The 25,409-nt window shown below is 40.0% G+C and overlaps 1 protein-coding gene across 1 annotated transcript; it reads left to right on the top strand.

Annotated features, from left to right (window-relative positions):
• Nucleotides 1-21,647, top strand: LOC308104623 (uncharacterized protein). The gene is made up of 6 exons (XM_080455077.1): nt 1-169; nt 7,194-7,511; nt 18,529-18,798; nt 20,862-20,885; nt 21,064-21,147; nt 21,484-21,647. Exons 1-6 carry the CDS (start codon nt 52-54, stop codon nt 21,561-21,563), a joined length of 894 nt encoding a protein of 297 aa, XP_080311203.1. The 5' UTR covers nt 1-51; the 3' UTR covers nt 21,564-21,647.
• Nucleotides 21,648-25,409: the final 3,762 nt, after the last annotated feature.

The following is a 25,409-nucleotide window of genomic DNA, read 5'->3' as shown; positions in this document are numbered from 1 at the left end:
TTGTTTAAAAGTTGTTAATTTGTGATCATTAGGTAGGCTACACTCTTCTGCATGGACAAGATGGGGATCCTGATTCAACACCTGATCCTGAGTGCTCCATTGTGCATCTGCCTGTTGGCAGCAGTTGGACATCTGGCTGTTGGCAGCAGTTGTAGGCACAGCATGGCAAGTAAGTGATGCAACTTGTCAACTTTCAGCACTTGTTTTACTCCTTCATGTTGTTTTGACACCTTTATATCCTACATTATATGGTGTAGAAACACTTCATCATGTATAGTTGTCTCCGCCAGGCCAAAAGGCATGGCGAGAGAGTATGTTTTGCACCCTGTCCGTCCGTCCGTGTGTGTGTCCGTGTGTGTGTCCGTGTGTGTGTGTGTGTGTGTGTGTGTGTGTGTGTGTGTGTGTGTCCGTGTGTCCGTCCGTCCGTCTGTTAACAGCTAATCTCCAACACTGTTGCCTTGATCGCAGCGAAACTGTGCACACACACTCCCTGGATGCCAATTCAGAACCTTTGCCCCAAGTGTTTCACATGGGCCTGTTATAGCGCTACCAGGAGGCCGTTTTTTCCAAAACACAATTTTTGACAGTACTCCTACAGATTTAGTTCAAACATCACGCAAATCGGTACACAGTATCTCTATAGTCATTAAACCAAACTGATATTTCAGATTTTTCATATTTCATCCTGATTGGCTAAAAATGACTTCCACAGTTTGCAGGAATGCTCCGTTTTGAACAAAATGCCTCAAATCATGAACACAGCATGCAATTCCGCTGAAATTCTGCACGGACATTCCCACTATGTCCAGGAAGAAATGCCACTTCAAATTTTTCAAATCAGCCTCATGGTGGCGCTATAACAGGCCGATTTGTGTTCTTAACTATAACTGCACCGATTTGTATAACATTTTGTATGCGCACTCCCTAGAGTCCAAGGAAAAACCTTTGCCCTGCATTTTTCACATTTGCCTTTTATAGCGCCAACAAGAGGCCGACTTATGTAAAACATTTTTTTAAATATTACTCATTCCCATTTTATCCAAATTTCACGCAAATCGGTACACATGATCTCTATAGTCATGTGATCAAGACGGATCTGTTTGATTTTTCATATTCCATCCTGATTGGCTAAGATTAACAACTAAAGTTTGCAGTCGTGCCTTGTTTTGAACAAAATGCTGCAAATCATGAACGCAGCGTCTGATTGCGGTGAAAATTTCCACGCACATTCACACTATGCTGAGGAAGAAATGCCACCCTTTTAACATTGGCCTGTTATAGCGCCACCAGCAGGTCACATTTAGCAAAACACATTTTTAGAACAAAATGCCTCAAATAAATGAATGCAGTGTCCGATTGCCGTGGACGGTATAGGAAGACATGGCACGCTTTTCACATTGGCCTATTATAGCGCCACCAGGAGGCCAAAATAACCTACCTGACCTGGCGGAGACCTGTGCTCCGAGGAGCACTTTTTCTAGTTTAGGGCTGTGCCCCTGTCTGATAAAATGTATATCAAATATCTAAATGTTGAATAAAGCAACTTGAAAACTGTCTGGGGTGCAATTAGTGTTTTAAAGTGAAATACCCCTTTAATTGGTTAATACATTTGTAATGTACCTTTTCCCTTCCTATAGTGTTGTAATTGTCTAAATGTAGTGTGGAGTCAAAAGTAGCCTACAATATTTGTCTTCGAATTAATGTAGTGGAGAGTGAAAGTCCAAAGTATCCCAAAATACAAATACTCGAGACAGATACTCAAACATTTTACTTAAGTACAATACTCAAGTAAAGATACTTTGTTACTGTCCACCACTGCAGACCAGAGTTCCACCCCTGCAGCAGGGCTGTTGCTGCAGCAACCACCATTGTGTCAAGAGGCAGCGCCAAACATCCGGTTAAACCGGGCGGTTAAACCTGTTGTAACCTATACGTTGTTATACCTTTCAATCCGGGAGCCACCTCTGTGTCTCATTAGTTGTTGCTATACATATAGCAACATAATTTTTTTTGTTTTCAGAAAACTTATGTTAGGTTTTAGAAGGCGTTTTTAGAATCGGCCTCAGGTCTAAGTGGGTTAAACCGTTTAGACACAGTAAAAAAAAAAAAAAAAAAAAACATGACAGGGGGACAGTGTCCAATAACAGCATGGCTGTGTGAATCTCACACTCCATGTGGCCAGTCTGTGACATCAGTTACCTTTGGGCACAAACAAACAAAACATCATTTGGCAAGAACAAAACATGTAGAACCAAAAGACAGAACAAGTTAAGGAACGATGTAAGTTGGGAACAATGAAAATAAGCAATGCTTGCCCCACCCTGTTATGCAATATGTTTTAACTGTCTGTCTGTCTGTCTGTCTGTCTGTCTGTCTGTCTGTCTGTCTGAAAATGACTTCCAAAGTTTGCAGGAATGCTCCGTTTTGAACAAAATGCCTCAAATCATGAACACAGCATGCAATTCCCCTGAAATTATGCACGGACATTCCCACTATGCCCAGGAAAAAATGCCACTTCAAACTTTTCGAATCAGCCTCATGGTGGCGCTATAACAGGCTGATTCGTGTTTTTCTGTCTGTCTGTCTGTCTGTGTCCCTTTTGTGCCCATATATGGAGATCTTTGTATCTGTCTGTCTGCCTGTATACCTTTTATGGCCATATGGAAATCCCCGATGTTATCAGTATACATGTTACAGGTAGATTGGCATTCCAGGTAGAATGGAAAATAAGCGCTTGTTTTCACCGCCCGTCCGCCCCCCAGGCAATTCTGTAGAACCAACGCCAGAGGGCAATGCAAGCCACACATGAGTCCCACACCACACACGCACGCATGCACACGCACACAAACGAGCACGCACACACGCATACGCGCACATGCACGCGCGCGCGCACACACCCGCGAACAAGGGGGCGAGACTGAGGAGGCGGGGCTGGCGGGCTATGTTAGTGCAGTGAGTGGCAGTTGGGGCAAACCATAGCGGGGCAAACGCAGTCCCCACAACATCATTTACTATTCTGTGCCTATCGGTACATAACTCGGACGGCGCTTAGTCGACTAGGAGACCATCGGCCGGTCGTCGCGGGCACTCGCGCCTGGAGGCGCTCGGGCGCGACTCCTTGGCCTCAAGGTCTCCTTAGTCGGAGCGCCTCCGTCATGGTCCAAAACTATACTTTATCGGCGAAAAAAAAGAGTCCGCGGTTGTTTGAAAAAGTAATGTCCCGAGCGGGAGTCAAACCCAGACTCCCAGTGATAGTGGATGGGGAGTCCAATGATTATCGAAGTGCGCCACTGAAGCCAGTATGTATGTATATTCATGTTGTCGTTGTCCTCGCATCGCAGCCCCGTCCCGAGCCTAAAAACAAGCGCTCCACTTCCAATCTACCTGGAATGCCAATCTACCTGTGACATACACACACACACACTCACACTCACACTCTCACACACACACACACACACACACACACACACACACACACACACACACACACACACACACACACACACACACACACACACACACACACACACACACACACACACAACTTATAGTAGGGGGTACTAAGTGAAAAATCGTTACGCGGCGGATAAAAGCATGAAATTTGATACAGATGTCCCTTGGGTCATCCTAAAACATCCTAGAAGGGGTGCCCAAAAAAATCTTAAACAGGAAGTGAGTTATGGACAAAATCCAAAATGGCCACGTAAACTGTTGACCGTTGACTCAAAAGACATCAAAAGAATCTCCAAAAAGCATAAAATTTGGCACACATGTCCCTTGGGTCATCCTAAGACATCCTAGAAGGGGTGCCCAAAAGAATCTGAAACAGGAAGTGAGTTATTGACCAAATTGAAAATGGCCGCCTAGTGTTGTCGATTGACTCAAAAGACAACTAAAGAATCTCCAAAAAGCATAAAATTTGGCACACATGTCCCTTGGGTCATCCTAAGACATCCTAGAAGGGGTGCCCAAAAGAATCTGAAACAGGAAGTGAGTTATTGACCAAATTGAAAATGGCCGCCTAGTGTTGTCGATTGACTCAAAAGACAACTAAAGAATCTCCAAAAAGCATAAAATTTGGCACACATGTCCCTTGGGTCATCCTAAGACATCCTAGAAGGGGTGCCCAAAACATTCTTCAACAGGAAGTGAGTTATTGACAAAATTTAAAATGGCCGCCTACAGTGTTGGCGATTGGCTCAAAAAGCCTATAGAATCTCCAAAAAGCATACAATTTGGCACATATGTCCCTTGGGTCATCCTAACACATCCTAGAAGGGGTGCTCAAAATAATCTGAAACAGGAAGTGAGTTATTGACTAAATTGAAAATGGCCGCCTACAGTGTGAAAGATCATGCAAGATACCTAAAGAATCTCATAAAAGCATGAAATGGGGTACAAATGTCCCTTGGGTGATCTGAACGCATCCTACAAGGGGTGCCCAAAGAGGTTTTAAACAGGAAGTGACCGCCTAAAGCAGTTGACACAAAAGAAAACATAAAGGGACGTCATAAAAGTGTATCATTTGGTACGTACATTGAGTGCTTCTTAATATATCCTAGAAGGTGTTATTTCTTTGTTTGTTTGCTTGTTTATTAAACTTTTTAGGAAGGGACCATGTTGAAGAAATTCTAAATGGCTGTTTAAACAGTTGACCACGGCAGTCTGCATATTATGCAGACTCAATACGACAGGTTATGCAGCGCATAACCTGCCTTATTTTGTAGTCTACCTTCTGTTTTCATTTCTACATCATCTTATTTATTTTACATTCTGCATTTTTTATTTTATTTTACTCTTTGAATCTTCTTTATTTATCTAACTCTCTGCATATTCTTATTTATTTTACTCTGCATCTTATCTTACTCTGCATATTCTTATTTTACTCTCTGCATCTTATTTATTTTGCACTCTTCTTGCTGGTTTTACACTCTATCTTCTCATGTATTTTCTTCTTGATCATTACTGTTTTTTTGTGATTAGTGTTTAGTAACTACATGTATTCATGTGTGCCATTTCGCAATTACCAGCACATTGGCATAATGCTCTGCAAGGTAACCCAGCATCCCGGCATCTACACTTTCTCGAACAGAAGGGCTCAGCTTTGCAGCCACACTTGAGTTCTCTACAAACTTTGGCAGACTCTGGCAAGAGTGTCCATAAAGGTGTCCACGAATCAGTGACTTTAATCCATCCATATTTGTCAGGAGATGGTAGAGATTGCATAGCTTTCAGGCTTCTGGACCAAATGCCAGATTGGCAAACTGCTCGATTTGAATGTTGTAGCAGTGCAGCCCGTGGGGGAGGAGTGTTTTCCATTGAGAGACTATTAAAACTTTTTTTTGGCACCCCTTAAGATGCATTCAGATCACCCAAGGGACATTTGTACCAAATTTCATGCTTTTATGAGATTATTTTTTATGAGTGTCTTCTGCATCATCTGTCAACACTGTACACGGCCATTTTCAATTTAGTAAATAACTCACTTCCTGTTTCAGATCATTTCAGGCACCCCTTCTAGGATGTCTTAGGATGACCCAAGGGACATGTATGCCAAATTGTATGCTTTTATGAGATTCTTTAGTTGTCTGTTGAGTCAATCGACAACACTGTAGGTGGTCATTTTCAATTTTGTCAATAACTCACTTCCTGTTTAAGATTTTTTTGGGCACCCCTTCTGGGATGTCTTGGGATGACCCAAGGGACATGTATGCCAAATTGTATGCTTTTATGAGATTCTTTAGTTGTCTTTTGAGTCAATCGACAACACTAGGCGGCCATTTTCAATTTCGTCAATAACTCACTTCCTGTTTCAGATTCCTTTGGGCACCCCTTCTAGGATGTCTTAGGATGACCCAAGGGACTGCCAAATTTTATGCTTTTTGGAGATTCTTTTGATGTCTTTTGAGTCAACGGTCAAAGGTTTAAGTGGCCATTTTGAATTTTGTCCATAACTCACTTCCTGTTTAAGATTTTTTTGGGCACCCCTTCTAGGATGTTTTAGGATGACCCAAGGGACATCTGTATCAAATTTCATGCTTTTATCCGCCGCGTAACGATTTGGCCATTTTTTGTGCTTAGTACCCCCTACTATTAAAGGGATATTTCACTTTCAAAACAACGTTGGGTCATTTTATCGTCTACTCAGGCTTTTGTGAGCCCCCCAGACCGTTTTTAAGTTGCTTGATTCAGTTTAGATATTTGATATTGATTTTATCAGACACGCCCCTTCCTATACAAACCCATTATAACTTCAAACTCCATTTTTAACATGTTAGATTCATCAAAAACACCCGTCCTTGGTTCTGGTGACTCACCCTGCCCTCCTAATACGCGAGGGGGCCGTGTTCTTTCAATTACTTTTTCCCCCCCTAAAACATAATCATCAGGTTGTACTAGGAGGAAGATTTTTTTCAAAAAAGTGTACAGAAAGTGTTAAAATTATGTTTTTATGTGGGCACGCCTCCAGTTCATTAAGTATACCTGGTTCTCACCTTAGCACCTCCTCCACCACCTTAGCACCACCCACCTGTCCTAGTCCCTCCTCCTCCTCATGTCCACACCTGTTGTGTTATGACAATGAGGGGGAGGGTATATTTTTACTGTGTCATTAAATGGCTGTTTTTCTGTTGAAACGATTGACCCTCAAGGTTTCAGCCTCCAGGAAGAAACTCAAAATAGTCAGAGAAGAGATAAAACATCATAAAAACACCACCAGAGGCCTTAATGAAAATCTATCAACCTCATAGACACATGAAAAACAGAAAAAGTGCAAAACCATGGCACCACCTCTTTAAAAATAAATGAAAAAAGTTATCGAAAAAACACGTCCCCCTCGCGTATTAGGAGGGTAGGGTGAGTCACCAGAACCAAGGACGGGTGTTTTTGATGAATCTAACATGTTAAAAATTGAGTTTGAAGTTATAATGTTTGTATATGAAGGGGCGTGTCTGATAAAATTAATATCAAATGTCTAAATACTGAATCAAGCAACTTAAAAACGGTCTGGGGGGCTCACAAAAGCCTGAGTAGACGATAAAACGACCCAAAGTTTTTTTGAAAGTGAAATATCCCTTTAAAAACTGTCTGGGGTCTGGGGTGCACACAAAAGCCACAGTAGACATTAAAATGACCCCATAAGTGTTTTAAAGTGAAATGCCCTTTAACTGACAGAATGTTTTTCCTCTACACAGACCAACAAGATGTGACATACATACCATTGGAAGGATGCCTTCAATTGCCTCTAGATTTCAACCTCACCACCACTGTCACCCTAAGGAAAAAGAAAACAGACTCAGACCAACCCGTGGTGGCAGAGTGGGATCGGAGCTCGCCTGGAAAAGAGACAGACTATGAAAACATGACATATGAAGGCCGCACAGAATTGGATGGAAAAAAAAAAGTAATCTTCATCAAAAATATGACCACCGAAGACAATGGAGTATATTACATGGTGTTTGGTGGTCAGAACCCGTATGTAAATCCTAAGTTGCACAGAGTTGAGGTCATCAGTAAGTATGAATTATGTCCTATTAAAAGACGTTTTCATTTGTTTGTATGTTCGTTCGTTCGTTTTAATGCCCATCTGTATTTTCTGATGTCATTAGAAGAGAAAATTAAATCATCACTTGTTTTACATCTGTTAAAGGAGCATTTCACCCATTTTCAACCTTATCTTCATATCATTGGTCCTCACTAATGCTCATTATAAGACACCATTTATCTGTCTACTCACTGTCTCTGAGGTGTGGATAGCTCAGAAACCTGCCTACTGATGATATCATAGGTGGTAATATGAAAAAAAAAGTATTTCCAGGTAGAATATCTATGGACGTTTTCACAATATAAAATTAAGTGTCCGTAACATTAGCTGCAGAACGTCTAGTTTATCAACCTGTGGATATTTATAACAAAATGATATAAATTATTTCTAATTGTCAGTAACAATATCATAAGTGTCCTGTCCTGTCCTTCTAGAAATAAGGTTAATTAATTAATAAAACTGCTCCACTGTGACGCTGCCATTGTTATACCCGGAAATCCATTTTTTGTTGTGGTAGCCTGAGCTACAGAATAAAACAAAAAAGGACACATGGCTCTATCTTGCGCATGCATCACCTTGCCCCTTATGCCTAAACTTTCAATTTTTTTGGTATTTTTGACTATTTTGATTTTGAAAAAACAAATGTTAAATGTTCTTCAAAATAGTAAAACAATTTTAGGAATAAGGGGTAAGGCGGTACGTGTGCTATAAACAGGGCCCACAGTCTCCACATACAGCATCTCGCCCCAAGCTTAGGCAAGAACGTGAGCAAAATACATTTAATGACAGTGTCATATACCATCACAGTAAATTCTGATATCGCTACAGTGTCAACAGTATAAATAGTAGAAAAAGCTTGGAATCCTCACCGATGATGTTATTGGTAGGCAGTTTTCAGAACTGTCCATAGCCCTCCAATGAGATGCAGAATTTTGCTCATTTTGGTGCATGATTGACACTTGCACGCAACCAAGTAAAAAAATGGCATGTAATCACAGCATCAAGGCCAGTGTTTATCTAATGGGGGTACCTGTAACCCTAGGGGGATGCAGAGGCACTATTGGGGGTATGTGAGGGAAAGTGCAAACTAAAATGTATTTTACCGTATACTGTTAACGATAAAACATTGACAAATGTCATGTGAACGTCTACTGATCTTGAAAGTAAACTTGACTAGCATTACTGAATATAAAGTAATGTAAGTCATTTGCCATTATATTGCTTTAATTATTGACATAAAAACTGGACCTTTGTCAATAGTTTCTAAGCTAAATATTGCTGTCAGGTAAAGGACTTAAATCAGGGAACGAACGGGACTGAAGCCAGACAAGTTTGAGAAACACTGATCTAGGCTATTAGCCCGACTTACAACCTTACAGTGTAATGATGGTGTCGTGTATCAGTATTCAAGACTGATGAATATGAAGTTAATATGCTATTAATATAATATGAACACAAATTGTCAAGAAGTTTCATGTCAGAGTGAGACCAAAACAAGGAGGCCAGAGGGTTGTGAGTGGGGGAGAACAGCTTTAGTGATCTAACTAAGGTAAACAGTCTAGCTATCCTGTCTATTGTCTTAGGTGCTAACCTAAAAGACCACACCCAGCCGAGTTCTTTGTTCCCAAAAAGGCATTGTAATTATGCGATCTATTCACACATGTTGCCATCTCTCTCTCTCTCTCTCTCTCTACAGCCAGCCAGTAAAGAAATAGACTTAAACTGAATTATTGTAAATTATAACTAGCTCACAGTAAAAGCTTATTCTATAGTAAGTACACAAATGTGAACAAATGTGGTTGGGGAGAAGCCAGTTAGTTGCATGTAGACTTTTCTTCTTGAATCTAGGGAAAACGCCAAGTCCCCTTTTAAATCATCTCTTTCTGTCTAAATCATTCATACAAAGTTGAATACAAATATGTGTGGTCTTATTTTGAAGGTAATAAGGTGTTAAACAAAGATTGCATAATATGAGCTTGTGTAAAGGTACAGTTTTATAGATAAGGGTTAAAGTAAATTGTCACATGTTTAAACCAAGTGAGATGCTAATTTCTTGTGCCGATTGAGAAGGCCTGCCCAAGAAGGTCTATTGTTCTATAAAATCTGTGTTGTGAGTGGTCAGAAGGAGGAATATCTGGTTGCTTATAACATGGTGCTATTGGGAAAAACGGGACTCTCTGTGTTTTTGGGCTACACACAGATGTCGCGTCCAACAGGATAAAATGGATCTATGGACTATGCACTGTACGTTGAATTGACTTGTATGTATGGGATGCTGAGAACTCTGACAATAAAATGGAATTGTTGGAAATGACTACCTCGGACTTTAAAGTATTGTGATTTATTACCGCCCAGAGAAACATGTCTGCTTCCGTCTTCCAAAATGGGCTCAGTTTACCACACAAATTATTGGCGAGCCAGCTAGGCCCTTTGCTGCTGGAACACGGGACATTTCTACAAAGTTTTCGTTGAAGGTATGTGTGAATTGTACCTCTAATGTTGAAACTTTGTCCGTGTTTATGGCGGTTGGAAAAAAAAAGACCTTACATGGGCCATTTTGGCTCCGGCGGAAATGGATATTCTCTGAGTGGTTTTAAGTTGCGTGCTTGGGGCCGCTTGGAGCCTGTGGAGTGTATGTTTTCATGCACGCATTGGTGAGACACTAACACGGGAAGCGTAGAATTGTGTGTTTCACCGTTTCCGTGTACCACAAAAAAAATGTTCGATCTCTTCACGGGGGTTCAAGCCGTGTCTGGGTTAAACTGCATTTCGGATAGTATAAATGGACTTTTGATTTGTCGTGGTACATTAAGCGTATAATTTCTTTCTAGGGGTTCAAGCTAGACATCAATTATATGTAGGATCTGATCGGAAAGTGTAAAACGCGCATCTGGTCAAAGAGGGCTCTTGTGATAAAATAGAGCCTTGTAATCTAGACTCTCGCTACTGGTATTTAATCTTGCTAGTTATAATACACGCGAGCGCACCGGATATTTCAGCATGGTTATGGTAAAGAGAAGGTATGTAGGTTGACAGAGTACTGTGGAAAATATTCGGTTCGGTAAGAATGTCTATAAGTATGTAATGTAAGGGCAGCCCACTGATGGCACTTAAAGTTGGTTCCTGGTACTCATTGTGCGTGTTTGCATATGTTGTTTCCAAGCGTCGCGGTGGCTTTTTGCTTGTAGCGTTTGTGACCTGTTTGTTAATGGGTCTCGGGTAGGGCTACGGCTCTCTCTCTCTCTTTTTCTCTCTCTCTTTCTCTCTTTCTCTCTCTTTCTCTCTCTCTCTTTTTCTCTCTCTATCTATTGTTAAGTGACTGTGGACTTGAGCTGCTGGTGCACGCAGCAGTTTGAGTCCATTTCCAATTTTTCTACGTGAATGGATTTTGTTGAGTTGAAACAAGGACATTCGGTATACGATACATGTTTTTTACAGGACTTTGTATTGCTTGTTCGTTAGTTTTTTCTCAAAACATTGTTAATAGGTATAATGTTTTGAAGAGGGGAGTGGAGTATGATAAGCTTTTAAAAACTTTGTTTGGACTTAGGGTTCCGTTTGTATTATTGTAAGAGATGGACAGAACTATATGGTTGAAATTTGAGGCTTTAGAGATGTTGGTTGAGAGGAGTGATTCTTTTATCTTGGCCTATTGTGTCGAGTGGAAATTTGTGTAAATATGAAGCTGGATTTGATTTTTGGAAACCTACGAAGGCGAATGGAACGGTTATGTTTTGGTTAGGAGCCAGTTTAGAATGTGGCTGTTTATAGGATTAAAGAAGCGTCTTGCTTCTTGACTTTGTGAACAGGTGAGGATAGGAGGTTTAAATTTAGAGCAGTGTAGGCTACTGTTTCGTGTTGTTGTTTATTCTAGAGGGGGAAGGTATTTTTCGCATAGCTCATTCTTTGTTCTTCTATGTGAGAGCTTTCACTCGCGCAATTTGTAGTTTTTGGGCCGGGAATGTAGTTTTTCTACGCGTCTTGACTTCCGCGTTTCTACGTCATATCCGGAGAGACGCAGTTTGGAGTTTTAACTTTAAAAAACTTAAAAGCTACTTTCTTATGTATATTACATTCGTAATATCTCCTTATTTCAACGCTTGTACGAGATTCCTTTTGTTTTGATGGAATAAGATCTTTGAAGGGAGTAAAGTATTAATTTTTTATTTTTACATTTAGAATAATTGTACGTTATACCCTGTAGTTGTACAAGGACACACGTTCTCTCGTGTGTGGGAAAGGCTTCTTTTCACTGTGTTTAAGCACAAGATGGCGTTTAGTTTTTCACACTGTTTTGTTTATGAAGCTTTTTTAGCTTTCTTTCTTTTAATAGGAAGACTTGTCTTTTTAAGAAACTACGGATCAGGTTTCTGTTGTTTTTAAGGTTCTCTGTAATGGTGTTATTTGTCTGTTTTGACACGTGAGTGTGGAGCAGTGCCATAATTTTCGTTGAGATGTTTTACCGTTGTTTTTCTTTAAATAGTCGTTAAGTGGTCGGGTGGGAACGTTGTGTGTGTATATATGAGTGGATGTAAGAAGGGGTGGAGTGAGGTTGGGATGCTGGGTGTATTGTTTATTGTGAGGAATGAATTGAATTGGCGAAAGTAGCTGTTGATGTTCAAATTAGGGTAGTTAAGGTATTGTGTCTAAATATGTTTAAATGGTTTGTTATTGGCCTGTTCTGCGTGCTTTATCCACGCCCGTATTCATTAGTGGTCTGGTCGTTAACCTGTGTGCTATGGAGAACGTTGTCTTTATGTTAAAATATGGTCTTTTTAGTGCACACACAGTAACCTTGGGGTACGCGTCCCCAGGGTCCCTAATTCTGGCTGGTTCCAGAGGAAAGGATTCTGTTGTGTGCCTTTGGAGTCACCATGGCATTCTGTAGTAATATGTTTAAACTTAGTCATGGTTACTTTGTAGGTTGGGCTAGGGTGTTTTACATCTGTGTGGTTCAATTCACAGATGTATTGCATTTTGGCTCACTGGGCTGTGGGAAGAAGTGAGATTATGCGTCGAATTTAAAACGAATTGTTTGATTGTAACTAAATAGTAAATGCTAGGATAAATTTGATAAAAACGAGTGCCTGCTTAAATACCCACAATGAGATATTTTCCCCATAATATCTGAAAGGTGTTTAAGAGTGGTGCTATAAGTGGCTTTAAAACCCTACTAGAGGTATAAATTAAAATTGTTTATTATGAGTGATTATTTGATGGGGCACAACCATTCGAGACTATTTCTGTCCTTTTAAACTGATGGACATTGCCAACGGGTAGATGAGAGGAATTATCACACCGTTTAGTAACCTATTTAGATCGATATGTTAAAGGAAAGTAGATATTCTTAAATAGATTAAACCCGAATTTGAATGACAATTTATGAACAGTTAACCAGTCTATGTTACTATTTTTAATGACACGAATGTGTAGGATTTGAAGCTGCAAACGTGTAATTATACTCGATTTTTGTGACGTACCACTGGTGGCTAAAAATAAGTTGAAATACGTTTTTTGGTTAAAGTATTGTAAAGAGAAATTAAAAGTTCACCCCACTGGAAGCACGTACCGTCACGTGATCATTACGTGATGACGTGTTGCCTGTAGGAGTGATCTATTTGATAGTGTATTTTACCTCTGAGGGGGCTGAGCTGACATTGTCAGATTGGCTCCCCCTGGCGGTCAAAATATGAAGCCTGTCCATTAATGACAGTTGATTTTCATGATGACAGAGTTGCTTCCTTCTAACAGTTCTTAGTTTTAACGAGGTTACCTTAGTAGTATTTTTTAGGTCTAGTGTGTTAAGAATGCTTGAATTAACATTGTTTGTCTGTTGAGTTAACGATTAATCCTTTATTTCATAGATGGCCTATACAAGTGAGGCTTCATAATTGTCAGTATGGCTTGAGTGTCTTGTACCAGCTTAATAAGGCCAGCTCCTGTCTGGACGAAGTAATGTATCGACCAGACTTTTAAAATTATTAGACGCTCAGAATGTTTGATTTGTATTTGATTCAGTTTTAGAAGTAACTAGAGGGGCTTAGTGTAGTCCCAGAGTGTCTTAATTCTAGAAAAAGGACCTTTTATTATTGATTTTAACCATTCATAGATAAGACCAAAAGTTTCTAAAACAGAGTATTTTTAAATTGAGCTTAAAAAAATTCCTATCCTTGGCGATATAGCCTAATACCTTTTGTTTACATTTGCTACAGCTTCTAAACAGAAATCACGATAATACATGTATTACAGCATGTACATAGAGTGTACATGTGTTGACCAAATTCACACCCATTTTCTATATTGTATTGACAATGCTTAAAAGTTTATATGTAATACTGGTTGTAGAATATTGTGTGTTGTGTAGAATGACACATTTTTCATACAATATTAAATTAGTATTAGTTTCCTTTTGAACAAACTGCTCTGAAGTAACCAACATAATGGTATCCATCGTTTGTGTTTTATTTTCAAGGAAGGGAAGTACAGTGTAAAACATACTTTCAGTAGTCAGAATAGTAAGAGGAGAATTTAACATTTTTATGAAAACAGCTGTATGCCTAGAAAATGAAATAGAATGACAAATGTTTGTGACTGAAACGATTTGAACAAATACTAATTAATGTGGCCTGAGGGGAGCATATTTGATCCAAAATAATTGGGAAAAGAAGGAAAGTGGTCGTATTATTTTTCAAAAAAGGGAACGAGGTAACCAAAAAGCTCAAACAAAAAAATCCCACACTAAAACTGACAACCGTATGGTGGTCCAGTGATGTCTTGCAAGAATTCCATGTGTCCCAACAAGTTTGATCCAGTAATACAGGAGACCGCAGTCACAGCAGAAGGAAGGTGCGACCGTTTCGATGACGGTATGCTGATACAAGCCTGCTGTATGTGGCACACCAAAGGTTTTCGTCAAACTCCAACTGACGGACACAAGCAGGACAACAGGTTTTGCCAACACACAGGTGCAGCTCGACGGACGTGGTTGATCATCAGGATTGTTTCATGCATAGAAGTCACATCATCTTGCATAATCCTGTCCACGGCCTCTCAACAAACCTTCGGCTCAACGTCTCATATCATGGTGTCCCTGAGGGGGCCCAGCGATTTCGCGAAGGAACCGGTGATCCATTGTAATGGTTCACCGGAGAGGGGAGGAGTCCAGTGGGCATGAGGTAAGCCTGAAGATATCGATTGCAAGAATTCAAAGTTATTACAGAAAAAGACATTTGAAGGACACTTGAAATGTACAGAGACATTACTTTAGGTGTTGGTGAATATTGGAAATACTGGAAAATACCAGAAGAAGCATCACCGTACAAGGAAAGAAAAACAGTAGTCATCTTTTGAACTTGACACAAGGACTTGACACAGCACAGATTATAGTACTGGTGTGGGAGTTTAAAAAAAAAAAAGAGCTAAATAATTTGCTTCCATGCCTATTTTGAAACTTGATAACAAAACTCTTTCCCTAAAACTAATGTTAGATTTAGCAAAATATGCTTTCAAGAGTCTACTAAATTGTAACAAAATTATAGAGTATGCAGGTTGCAGATATTGTCAGTTTATTTTGGAAAAATGCTCATTTAAAGAAAATATAGTTCTGTGGTTGTCCTTTAGACTTCACAGTTTTGGAATATTCTCATAATTATCAAATCATGGCAAAACACATTTTTGAACATGCTTAAAAAACGAAAACAAATAGTAAGTTAACCAGGACTCTAAGAGAATCACAGTAAATTAAGAGATTTGTCCTTAAATAAATTACAAACTTTGGAAATAATTACAGGAAAATTTGGAGCAAAATAAGATGCAATTGCAGTGTGCAGTAAAAGATTTAAAATAGGAGATTTATTATTAGGAAAATACAAGAGTCATATATGGAAAAAGGAGAAAGCTGTGGTAAATGAATAACGAAATGGAACGATTGATTGACAAAGTACAACAGGAATTAGAAGAGTAAAATAGGGATAAGGTGGCAAAGATCACTTTAATATTGGAATTTAGTTAGTACAATGTATGAAGGAGCGAATGGACCAGCAGGAGAATGTACTGTCTGAAAGAATCGGATAGCAGTCAAAAATGTGATGATAGGTTCTCTAATTTTAACAGCATGAGTTAAACTGTGCGTCTATGAGTGACTAATCCCTGAATGTATGAGTATTAAAGCAGTTAGGCATCTGTTTAGCTTCTGTGGAGCAGGTATAGGTGGACTTTTGTTTTTGTACTAGGAGAAATAAAGCAGGTGCTGAGATTGGAGCCATCCATCTTGACCAGGATGACAATGCAGAAGGGAACAGCTGACCTGGAACAAACAGAGGTCGCCTGAACTTCTACCTCCAGGGAACCACAGCTACCCTATCTTCACATCTCTCCACCTACCAGTGACCATCACAGACCATGGTCGAGAGGGGAGTCGTGGGGATAAAACCTGCATGAGATTCAGCCGGCCACACCGGAGGAGAGAGTTCCAGACCTGACAGCCGTTTCATCTCCGCGTCATAGATCCAGCAGGAAGTGGCGACCACCAGCTATCTGTCAACTCATCATCACCGGCCCTACAAAAACACCTTGCCAAGGCCAGGGTGCAACACCTCTGTCGTCACAGATCTACAATAGTTTCTGACAAACCAGCAGCGGTTGGAAGTTCCAGGTACCTATAGGAGTTACCCGTGACACATCAAGTTGCATCTGCAAATTGAAAGACATGACACTTTCTTTCGATCATATGAAAAGAGGGGCACCCGTACGGATCAGGTATGGATAAGAGAATCCTGATTGTCAATATCAAGTCAAGTACTGAAATAGCTGTGATTCGGTTCAGAAGCAACACCCTTAGGATGACAATTCTTGTGTGATTCCCAAATTCGGACAGAAAGGATATGGGCGGGTTTTTTGGGCTATGGTGGTGTGCAAATCTGCAGATTGCATATTCCATCATGTCCAGAGAATTCGTACTTATGCCTCATGTCAAATTGTGCAAAATGGACGGTCAAAAGAATGAATTGCGTTCGTTAGAATAGAAAAAATGAGAGCAGAGCTGTGTCTCTGTATTTGCGCGTTGTCAATGTAACCGCCAACTTGTAATAATGATGTTTGTATTAACTTGACTTTTCTTAGGTTTTGTGAAAAGAAGTCCAGCTGAGAGTACAGCGATATTAGTTCTGTGTGTTTGATGTACAATGTTTGTTGATGAGTCACTTTTATAATTCAACAGTCTTGAGGGGTTACGGATTGACCATTTTAATAGAATAAGTTGTCTTTTGGTTAAAACAGATTCTAGTTGATACCTACACAAGTGACATCAGTCTTGAATATCCTTTTGTGGAGATGTATTAATATATCTCCATGAGGGGAATATGTCGTGTATCAGTATTCAAGACTGATGAATATGAAGTTAATATGCTATTAATATAATATGAACACAAATTGTCAAGAAGTTTCATGTCAGAGTGAGACCAAAACAAGGAGGCCAGAGGGTTGTGAGTGGGGGAGAACAGCTTTAGTGATCTAACTAAGGTAAACAGTCTAGCTATCCTGTCTATTGTCTTAGGTGCTAACCTAAAAGACCACACCCAGCCGAGTTCTTTGTTCCCAAAAAGGCATTGTAATTATGCGATCTATTCACACATGTTGCCATCTCTCTCTCTCTCTCTCTCTCTACAGCCAGCCAGTAAAGAAATAGACTTAAACTGAATTATTGTAAATTATAACTAGCTCACAGTAAAAGCTTATTCTATAGTAAGTACACAAATGTGAACAAATGTGGTTGGGGAGAAGCCAGTTAGTTGCATGTAGACTTTTCTTCTTGAATCTAGGGAAAACGCCAAGTCCCCTTTTAAATCATCTCTTTCTGTCTAAATCATTCATACAAAGTTGAATACAAATATGTGTGGTCTTATTTTGAAGGTAATAAGGTGTTAAACAAAGATTGCATAATATGAGCTTGTGTAAAGGTACAGTTTTATAGATAAGGGTTAAAGTAAATTGTCACATGTTTAAACCAAGTGAGATGCTAATTTCTTGTGCCGATTGAGAAGGCCTGCCCAAGAAGGTCTATTGTTCTATAAAATCTGTGTTGTGAGTGGTCAGAAGGAGGAATATCTGGTTGCTTATAACATGGTGCTATTGGGAAAAACGGGACTCTCTGTGTTTTTGGGCTACACACAGATGTCGCGTCCAACAGGATAAAATGGATCTATGGACTATGCACTGTACGTTGAATTGACTTGTATGTATGGGATGCTGAGAACTCTGACAATAAAATGGAATTGTTGGAAATGACTACCTCGGACTTTAAAGTATTGTGATTTATTACCGCCCAGAGAAACATGTCTGCTTCCGTCTTCCAAAATGGGCTCAGTTTACCACAATGGCGTTTGAGACATGGTAAAGACATTAGACATGATCGTAAAAGATGCCAGTGCAGTGTTTCACCCCAAAAATTGTCCCAGAGTTGATCATCAAAGTAAAGAGTGGCTGAAATATAACACAAAGTCATCTGAGAGCATATTGGTGAAACTGCAGCCCTGCACAAGTTAACACCCCAACAAACACACTCTCATTCCCTAAGCACAACATCAATTATACAGTGCATTACTGAAGCTTAAACTTATAGTACTGTACGATTGTGTCACTTGCCAAAAAGAGTAGCAAAAAATGTGCCACATCGCAAGTCAAGGGGCACCGTCATATAAATTAAGATAACAGTCTGCTCATTCAATAGACTGATTGCTTGGAACGGTTCAGTACAGTATGGACAGTATGGATATGCTTACTGTGTGTTCTCTTATTTTCTTTGGCCTGCCCTATGCAAGCACTGTTGATACCCTGCTGTATCTACAGTGCAACCGTACCTTAACTGCTGTACTTTGGCATCTGAATTTCAACTGCAGGAACAATACATGTCCTATTTATATCTTATCCTTCTGGTAAGGGATGATTTCAATGAGTTTCCTATCTTTCTTCACTCTTTCTCCTAACAGAGAATGTCACAAAGCCATCAGTGGTTTACAGACCACCTTGTGCACCTCAATCTACCACCTGCTCACTGGTCTGTGAAGGAAACATCACAGATTCAGGTCCGGTCACCTATCGCTGGAAGAAAGATGAAGGGGAATGGATGGAGTCTGGACAGAACTGGACTATCACCATCGATGAGGAATGGAAGCGGGTTGAAAAAGTCTTCTGTGAAATGAAGAACCTATTCAGTGTGGAGCAGAGTGATCCCTGTGACAACCCATTTTATATAAAAGGTATGTTTGTGTTTCTTGTTATTCTGTTATGCCATCTCAATAAATATACTTTACAGTGTTATTGTAAGAGATTGTGTCATGCTGTGAAGATGATTTCTTATTCCTCTATCCGCTCTATGTTTTTGATGCCTGATGATGTGGCTCTGAGGTTAAGCTAGTGTAGGATCGGGACCCATTTTTTGGGCACGGAGCCACGGACCAATTTTTATGGGTCGCAAGTAAATTATACCCCTCTTTGTTTTCGTGTCCTGCATTAAAAATGTCTATTATTTTTTAAACATTTTCAACATTTTCAACAACAAAAGAAAATACATTTTTCATGAATAAAAATAATTAAAACATTTTTTGAAATAATTTCATGAATAAAGTTTTTTTGAAAGAATTTCCTTTGAAAAAATAATTAAGAAGTAGTGAAAATGGCAGATCTACAAACATCACATCGCATCGCAAGCGTTGTGAGCTTGTAGATCAGCACAGGTACAGGCCGCGTAACTCATTTTAATTTGGCTATATGGGCTTAATCCTAGCGGTTACCTGAGGAAGATCACATATTGAGGAGAGAACTCTGAAAATGTTCTAGGCACTCATTCAATCCAATCGAGGAAAAAACTGTGACCATTAATCACGCACCAATGTTCCAGCTATGGAGACTTTATCAGGGTTTATTAGCATGGCTAAATTGCCAACATGAGAACCAGTTGTCATCAGGGCATACTGTAATACTAATGGCAAACAGGTGAGGCCTGGCTTAGCCAGTGGATAGGCAAACTGGTAAAGGAGATATCATGAAAGTTGGTGAAATTCATAAAAAATAGGAGTTCCTGTATCAGCTTTTCATTCACATGGCTAACCCTTATTTCACAATTGTCAAAGTGGATAACTCTTAAAAATACATGAGAGGTCTTACTTATTACATTGTTGCAGGGACAAATCCCAAGTCCATGGGCCCCTGGGCCTGAGAAAGCCTTGCCCATTTAGTGATTCAGACCTGCTGTTGGTGATAACTCATTGGTGATAACTCACTGATTCATTAATCACCTTTGTTGATGCAGCTGTAAGAGATGATACTTTATGGGGTGCCTAGTGGTGCAGCCAGTTAGCACACTGACCACACATGCTTCTTGTCGTCTCAAGGACTTGTGTTTAAGTCTGGCTCATGTCTGCACTAACTGTCTGTATGTATGTGCATGTCTGTTTCGGGGGATAATTTTGCAAAAGACTAGAGTAGTCTTGCTTGGCTCAGTAGGCCAATACTAGTACCTGTACCTATCCTGTTATTTACAGTGTGGCTCTGAAAGAGGCTAAATCGTCATTAAGGTGGTCTGTTTAAATTGTGTCTGCTGTCTGGAGCTAATCTGGCAAACTGCTGGACTGATCACCTTCAACAATCGGACAGTGTTTTGTTCAAATAATTATGTTCTATATACTTTAATTTGGGCTTTCATAGCCAAGCTGTCTATAAGGAAGTGAATGGCTGGAAGTGGATGGATGGATGATGAAAAGTAGTCTTGGGGATAAAGTTGGATTATTGTTTGGGATTAGGGCCCACTGCAGTGATGTTCTATAAGAACATAACGAAAGTTGTCTTGCCCATGTGATTCAGATATGCTTAATATTAATATAAGCTTAGTATTGATATTTATGAACTGTTTTATTTTTTTGTTTTTGGAGCACCTCCCCAACATACGTTTTTAACAGTGTGTACTTGTACATCCTTGTTACAATAAATCTCTTGAATCTTGAAATCTTGAGATGATTTCAGGATCTGCAGCAATCGTTCTAAATATAGATCAGTGGGAAAAGTATTACCAAGGATAGAACAAGGAAAATATTGGAATAATACAAAGATCTGAACCATGCATTCAAATGTTGTCCATTTGGTGTATTTTGATGAGTTTCATATCAAAGGAAATACATGTTAAATCAGTCCTGTTACACTCACATGACAAGACCAATAGAAATATGTGACTTACAGTAAATGAGCCTGAAGCTGGTGTATATTTCCTAACTTGACTGTAACAATGTGAAACAAAACTGATTTACTTTTGTTCTCTACTCCGCAGCCACACCAACGAACACAGATAAAGGTACTAATGGTCCCAAAACTCCCAATGATTTCTATCTCATGATGATTTATCTATAGCCTAAATGTTTTTTTATTTTATAAAACATGCATCACATAGGCAGAGAATTCAAGACATGCTACAGATACTGTATATTAAACTGGACCCAGTAACAACAAATGCTTTTTCTTTTTCTTTTAAGGAAATACACCCGTTGTTGGAGGAATTATTGGGTTTCTTATCTTTGTTCTTATTGTCTGTTTGGTGCTGGGTGTGAAATATCGTGGTAAGTTTCTCTACTGATTTTAAATGACACATAACATACAACATTCTTGCAAAGTTACTGCTCAGCAGCTACATGCAATTTCACAAGCAAATATTGAATGCTTTAATATTTAGTTTGTTCTGTAATGCGCGTTTAATGTGCTGTGTGTGTGTGTGTGTGTGTGTGTGTGTGTGTGTGTGTGCGTGTGTGCGTGTGTGCGTGTGTGTGTGTGTGTGCGTGTGCGTGCGTGTGTGTGCGTGTGTGTGTGTGTGTGTGTGTGTGTGTGTATATCCAAATAAGCCAACGGCTGTAACCTCATCACTGTTATGTTATCATTGTGTTTGAACTTCATAACAGATCATATACATGAAACGTGTAGGTTGTCTCCATGTGGCTCTGTTGATCCTCAATATGGTGAGTTTGAGAATTTTATTTGAGCAGTGACTTAGTGGCTAGCCGTCTATAAGAGGGTTGATGTGTTTCTCTGAGTGTGTTTTTTCCAGAGCTAATCTAACGAACCGCTTGGCCAATTAGTTTAACCAGACTATCAACATCAGGGGCCAGTTTCTAAGCATTTGTGATTTTCATAATGCCATAGTGTGTCAGTTGTGAGTGCAGTTTTTGGTTTGTTAATGTTCATCATAGAGAGTAAGAGAACGCCTGGCCTGTTCACAGAGATATGTTGTTGTCCCGAACGTGCGAAGGATCTTTGAGGCAAAGTCTGTTCTATTGGGGGCAGGGGCGTAGCCAGAATGCTGGCAGTAGCTGGGCCTGGGCATTTGTGAGTGCCATGCGTGCGCGCCCGCGCTTTGCGCGGGCGCGCGATTTTTTGGGCGGTTTTGTGCGGATTTGGGAGTTTTTCGGGCGGTTTTGTGCGGATTGGGCGAATATATTAGGGTGAATGTATATTAAAAAAAATATTGGGTGGGCACAACAGCCAGGTGGGTGGGCCCAGGCCTACCTATGCCCACCCGTGGCTACGCCCCTGATTGGGGGTATGTTGTATTAGAATGAGTCCAGACCCACACTATCACATTTAAATTTCAATACTGTCTGAACATCAATTAGTTCCACATCATTGAAAAAATAACAACAGCATTTGGGGGCAGAACTCCTGCACAACTAGTGGTGTGGTAGGGTAGGTTGTGTCCTGTTTTACTTTTGAACAAAAGAGTGCGGGTGGTAGATGCTTATGCGTTTCTTGAAGGAGAGATCCGGACATTTTAAGTGTTATCTTTGATGTGTCGTTAGTCACTCACCCACGTAGAAAGTGGCGTTGATTTTTTCCAGCGATTCCCCTGTCGTCATTTTTTCGACCCCCTCCGTTGGCATAATGGCATCTCTCCCAGAACCTGGCAACTCGGTGTTGCCAGGTAGAGAAACAAGCAACTAGCGTTAGCTCGTTCGGCATTAGCGTTAGCTTCTCATGGACTTTCAGTGCATGTTTGAGTATCATGAGACTCTACAATGAGCAGTAGTAGAGAAAAAAATAACTTTGCATCGGTTATAATAGACGAATTTCACTCAGACACACGCTCCCATTATGCCAACGGAGGGGGTCGAAAAAATGACGACAGGGGAATCGCTGGAAAAAATCAACGCCACTTTCTACGTGGGTGAGTGACTAACAACACATCAAAGATAACACTTAAAATGTCCGGATCTCCTTTAAGTTCACACAATTTAAATGTAGCAGGTGGCACAGCCACAGACAATAGTAAGAGAGTAATGAAATGAAAGCGGCTGCTGTGCACAGATACATAATAAATGAGAATATCTTGTCACTTAGGACCAATTTACTTTATTTAGGACCAATTTATTGACCTGGCATTACAGCAATAAAACAGAACTCCAAAACTGTGTGAAGTGACCTGTTACAGTTCACTACCATTATCTGAGTAGTCTCCTCATGTAACTAGCTCAGAAGACGCCACACAGTGCTTGGTCTCTGTTCAGGCAGGTACCCCGTTTATCGTCATCAATCAACTGACGAGGACAAGACAACATGATGTGGTCAATTACTGCAACGTACTGTATGAGCAGATTTGACCACAGGGAAGTTTAGTTCAACCAGAAGAGGGCACTGTTGTTTAACAAAGTATTACCAGGGATAGAACAAGGAACATTGACATAATACAAAGATCTAAACAATGCATTCTGTTTTCCATTAGGTGTATCTTGATGAGTTTCATATCAAAAGAAATACATGATAAATCACTCCTATAGAAATATGTGACATACAGTAAATGAGCCTGAAGCTGGTGTTGATTTCCTAACTTGACTTTAATGATGTGAAACAAAACTGATTTACTTTTGTTCTCTACCCAGCAGCCACACCAAGGAACGAAGATGAAGGTAATGGTCCCAAAACTCCGATGATCAATCTCATGATGATTTATCTATAAAATGAATCACATAATGCAGAGAATTCAAGACATGCTTAGGAAGGCTGGCCCTGTGCTCAGACCTCCACATAGACGCTGGTCTGCTAAAAGGACATTTCTCCATGAGAAACAATAATATTAAGTCTTTGTCTTCCTTTTTAAATTGCAGTTGTATTTCTGGTGGACACAGAACTCATAATTAGCATCATAAGAGAACTGCTTCTCATTTGTTCACAGAAGTGCCTCTACAAGTGAGGGCAGAATCAACACCAGTAGAGAACAACCTTCCAGCAGATGGTATGTCTGTTCGTTCAAGCCGAATTTTCAATTTGTGTTTTTTAGAATACCTAATTATTTTCATTTGTCTTATTTTCACTCGTTCCCTCCATGCGTGTATGTCTGTGCATGTGTGTTTGTGCATGTGTGTGCAGATCTAATCTCATAAACCGCTGGACAATACCAAATATTTTGTGCACACTGCCATGGTGGTGCTATAGCTCACTTTATGTTTTTTGTCTTCAGGGCATAGCAGTGGTAGCCATTGTGTGGTGCCACTGATAGAAGACCCATTTATTTTTCCCATAGAGATTTCAGAAAATATTTTGTATCAATTATTTTAAGCCTGAAACCAAGCCATCCGGGCTCCTGGTGAATCATGACCATAAAACCTTTGATTCTGTGTCCAAAAATATTTGAATATTTAATACTATATCTAATAAACACTGTACCATTTTTTTGCGGTTTTCAAATATTCTTTGACACAGAATCGATTTTTTTTTGTCACCAGGAGCCTGGAAGGCTTAGAATTATTTATAAAATATTTTCAGAAATCTCTGCTATGCCCTATAACGGTGGTTCTCAAAGTGGGGTCCGGGGACCCCCAGGGGTCCTTGGGAGGGTACCAGGGGGTCCCCAGCAAAAGTAGTCACAATCATTTTAACCACTATCGATTTATATGTTGGCTATTCAAAAGTAGCAGATGTACAAGCTCACAGCGTTATCACAGCTGCGAGCTTGTAAATCTGCTATTTTAGATTTTTTAATGAAAAATATTGAAAATGTTTGGGAAATTGTGAATATTTAGATTTTGTTTTAACATAACTCTTCTCTTCTGGGGGTCCCTGGCACAAATCCTTTCAGATGGGGGTTCGTGGCCAAATACATATCAATTTGGGGGTCCTTGACATGAAAGTTTGAGAACCACTGCCCTATATCTCTTGAACCTAGATCGTACGATGACATGGTGTCACAGCTTGGCTCTAGGCCGTGACAAACATCAGGGAGGACCAGGTTGAATGTATAAAGTAAATACATTTATTAAACCAAAACCTAATAACAACAAACAACGGAGGTATAAACAGAACATACGGATCCTATGGAGTGTGAAGTCAGTAATCAGTAGTGTAGATGTGGATGTGTGGAGCATGGTGTGGTGCGAGGTGTGTGGATGGAAAGAAAGAACATAATCATAATGGTAAGGGCATGGAGAGTAGAGTTGGAGCTGGTGGAGATAGGTCTGCTTCTCTCAGGCTTCTCCTAGAGACTGGCCAGGGTGGGGCTTTTATAGCCTCCTGGAGGCACCGGGCCCAGGTGCTCTCCAATGAGCAATCAGCTCCACCCTGCTCCCCTATAGGGCAAGAGTTAGTGCAAAGCATCCACCCACAATCACCCAGACTAATATATGGGGCATCACACCCCCCCCCCCCCCTTAAAGTCGTGGTCCCACTAGGAACCACGGCTCCCCATTGAACAATACTTAAATACTAAACAAATAATCAAACCCCAAAATTCAAACATAACCACTTAAGTGCACTTTATCACACAATTTTAACATTTATATTTTACCATTTTAGACTCAAATACTTTCAGAAAATCTGTCTACTACTAGAGTGTCATAAC

The sequence above is a fragment of the Gymnoscopelus braueri genome (genome assembly GCF_963280865.1).
Source record: "Gymnoscopelus braueri genome assembly, chromosome: 17".
NCBI lineage: Eukaryota > Metazoa > Chordata > Actinopteri > Myctophiformes > Myctophidae > Gymnoscopelus > Gymnoscopelus braueri.
The sequence above is the reverse complement of the archived record's forward strand: the minus strand, read 5'-3'. Positions and strand labels throughout refer to the sequence as shown.

What these genes read in the sequence shown, in the direction of transcription:
- LOC308104623 (XM_080455077.1), top strand. Translation starts at nt 52, where the DNA reads ATGGACAAGATGGGGATCCTGATTCAACACCTGATCCTGAGTGCTCCA. An exon ending in TTGTAGGCACAGCATGGCAA is followed by an intron (nt 170 to 7,193) that starts GTAAGTGATGCA and finishes TCCTCTACACAG; the next exon opens with ACCAACAAGATGTGACATAC. An exon ending in GCACAGAGTTGAGGTCATCA is followed by an intron (nt 7,512 to 18,528) that starts GTAAGTATGAAT and finishes TTCTCCTAACAG; the next exon opens with AGAATGTCACAAAGCCATCA.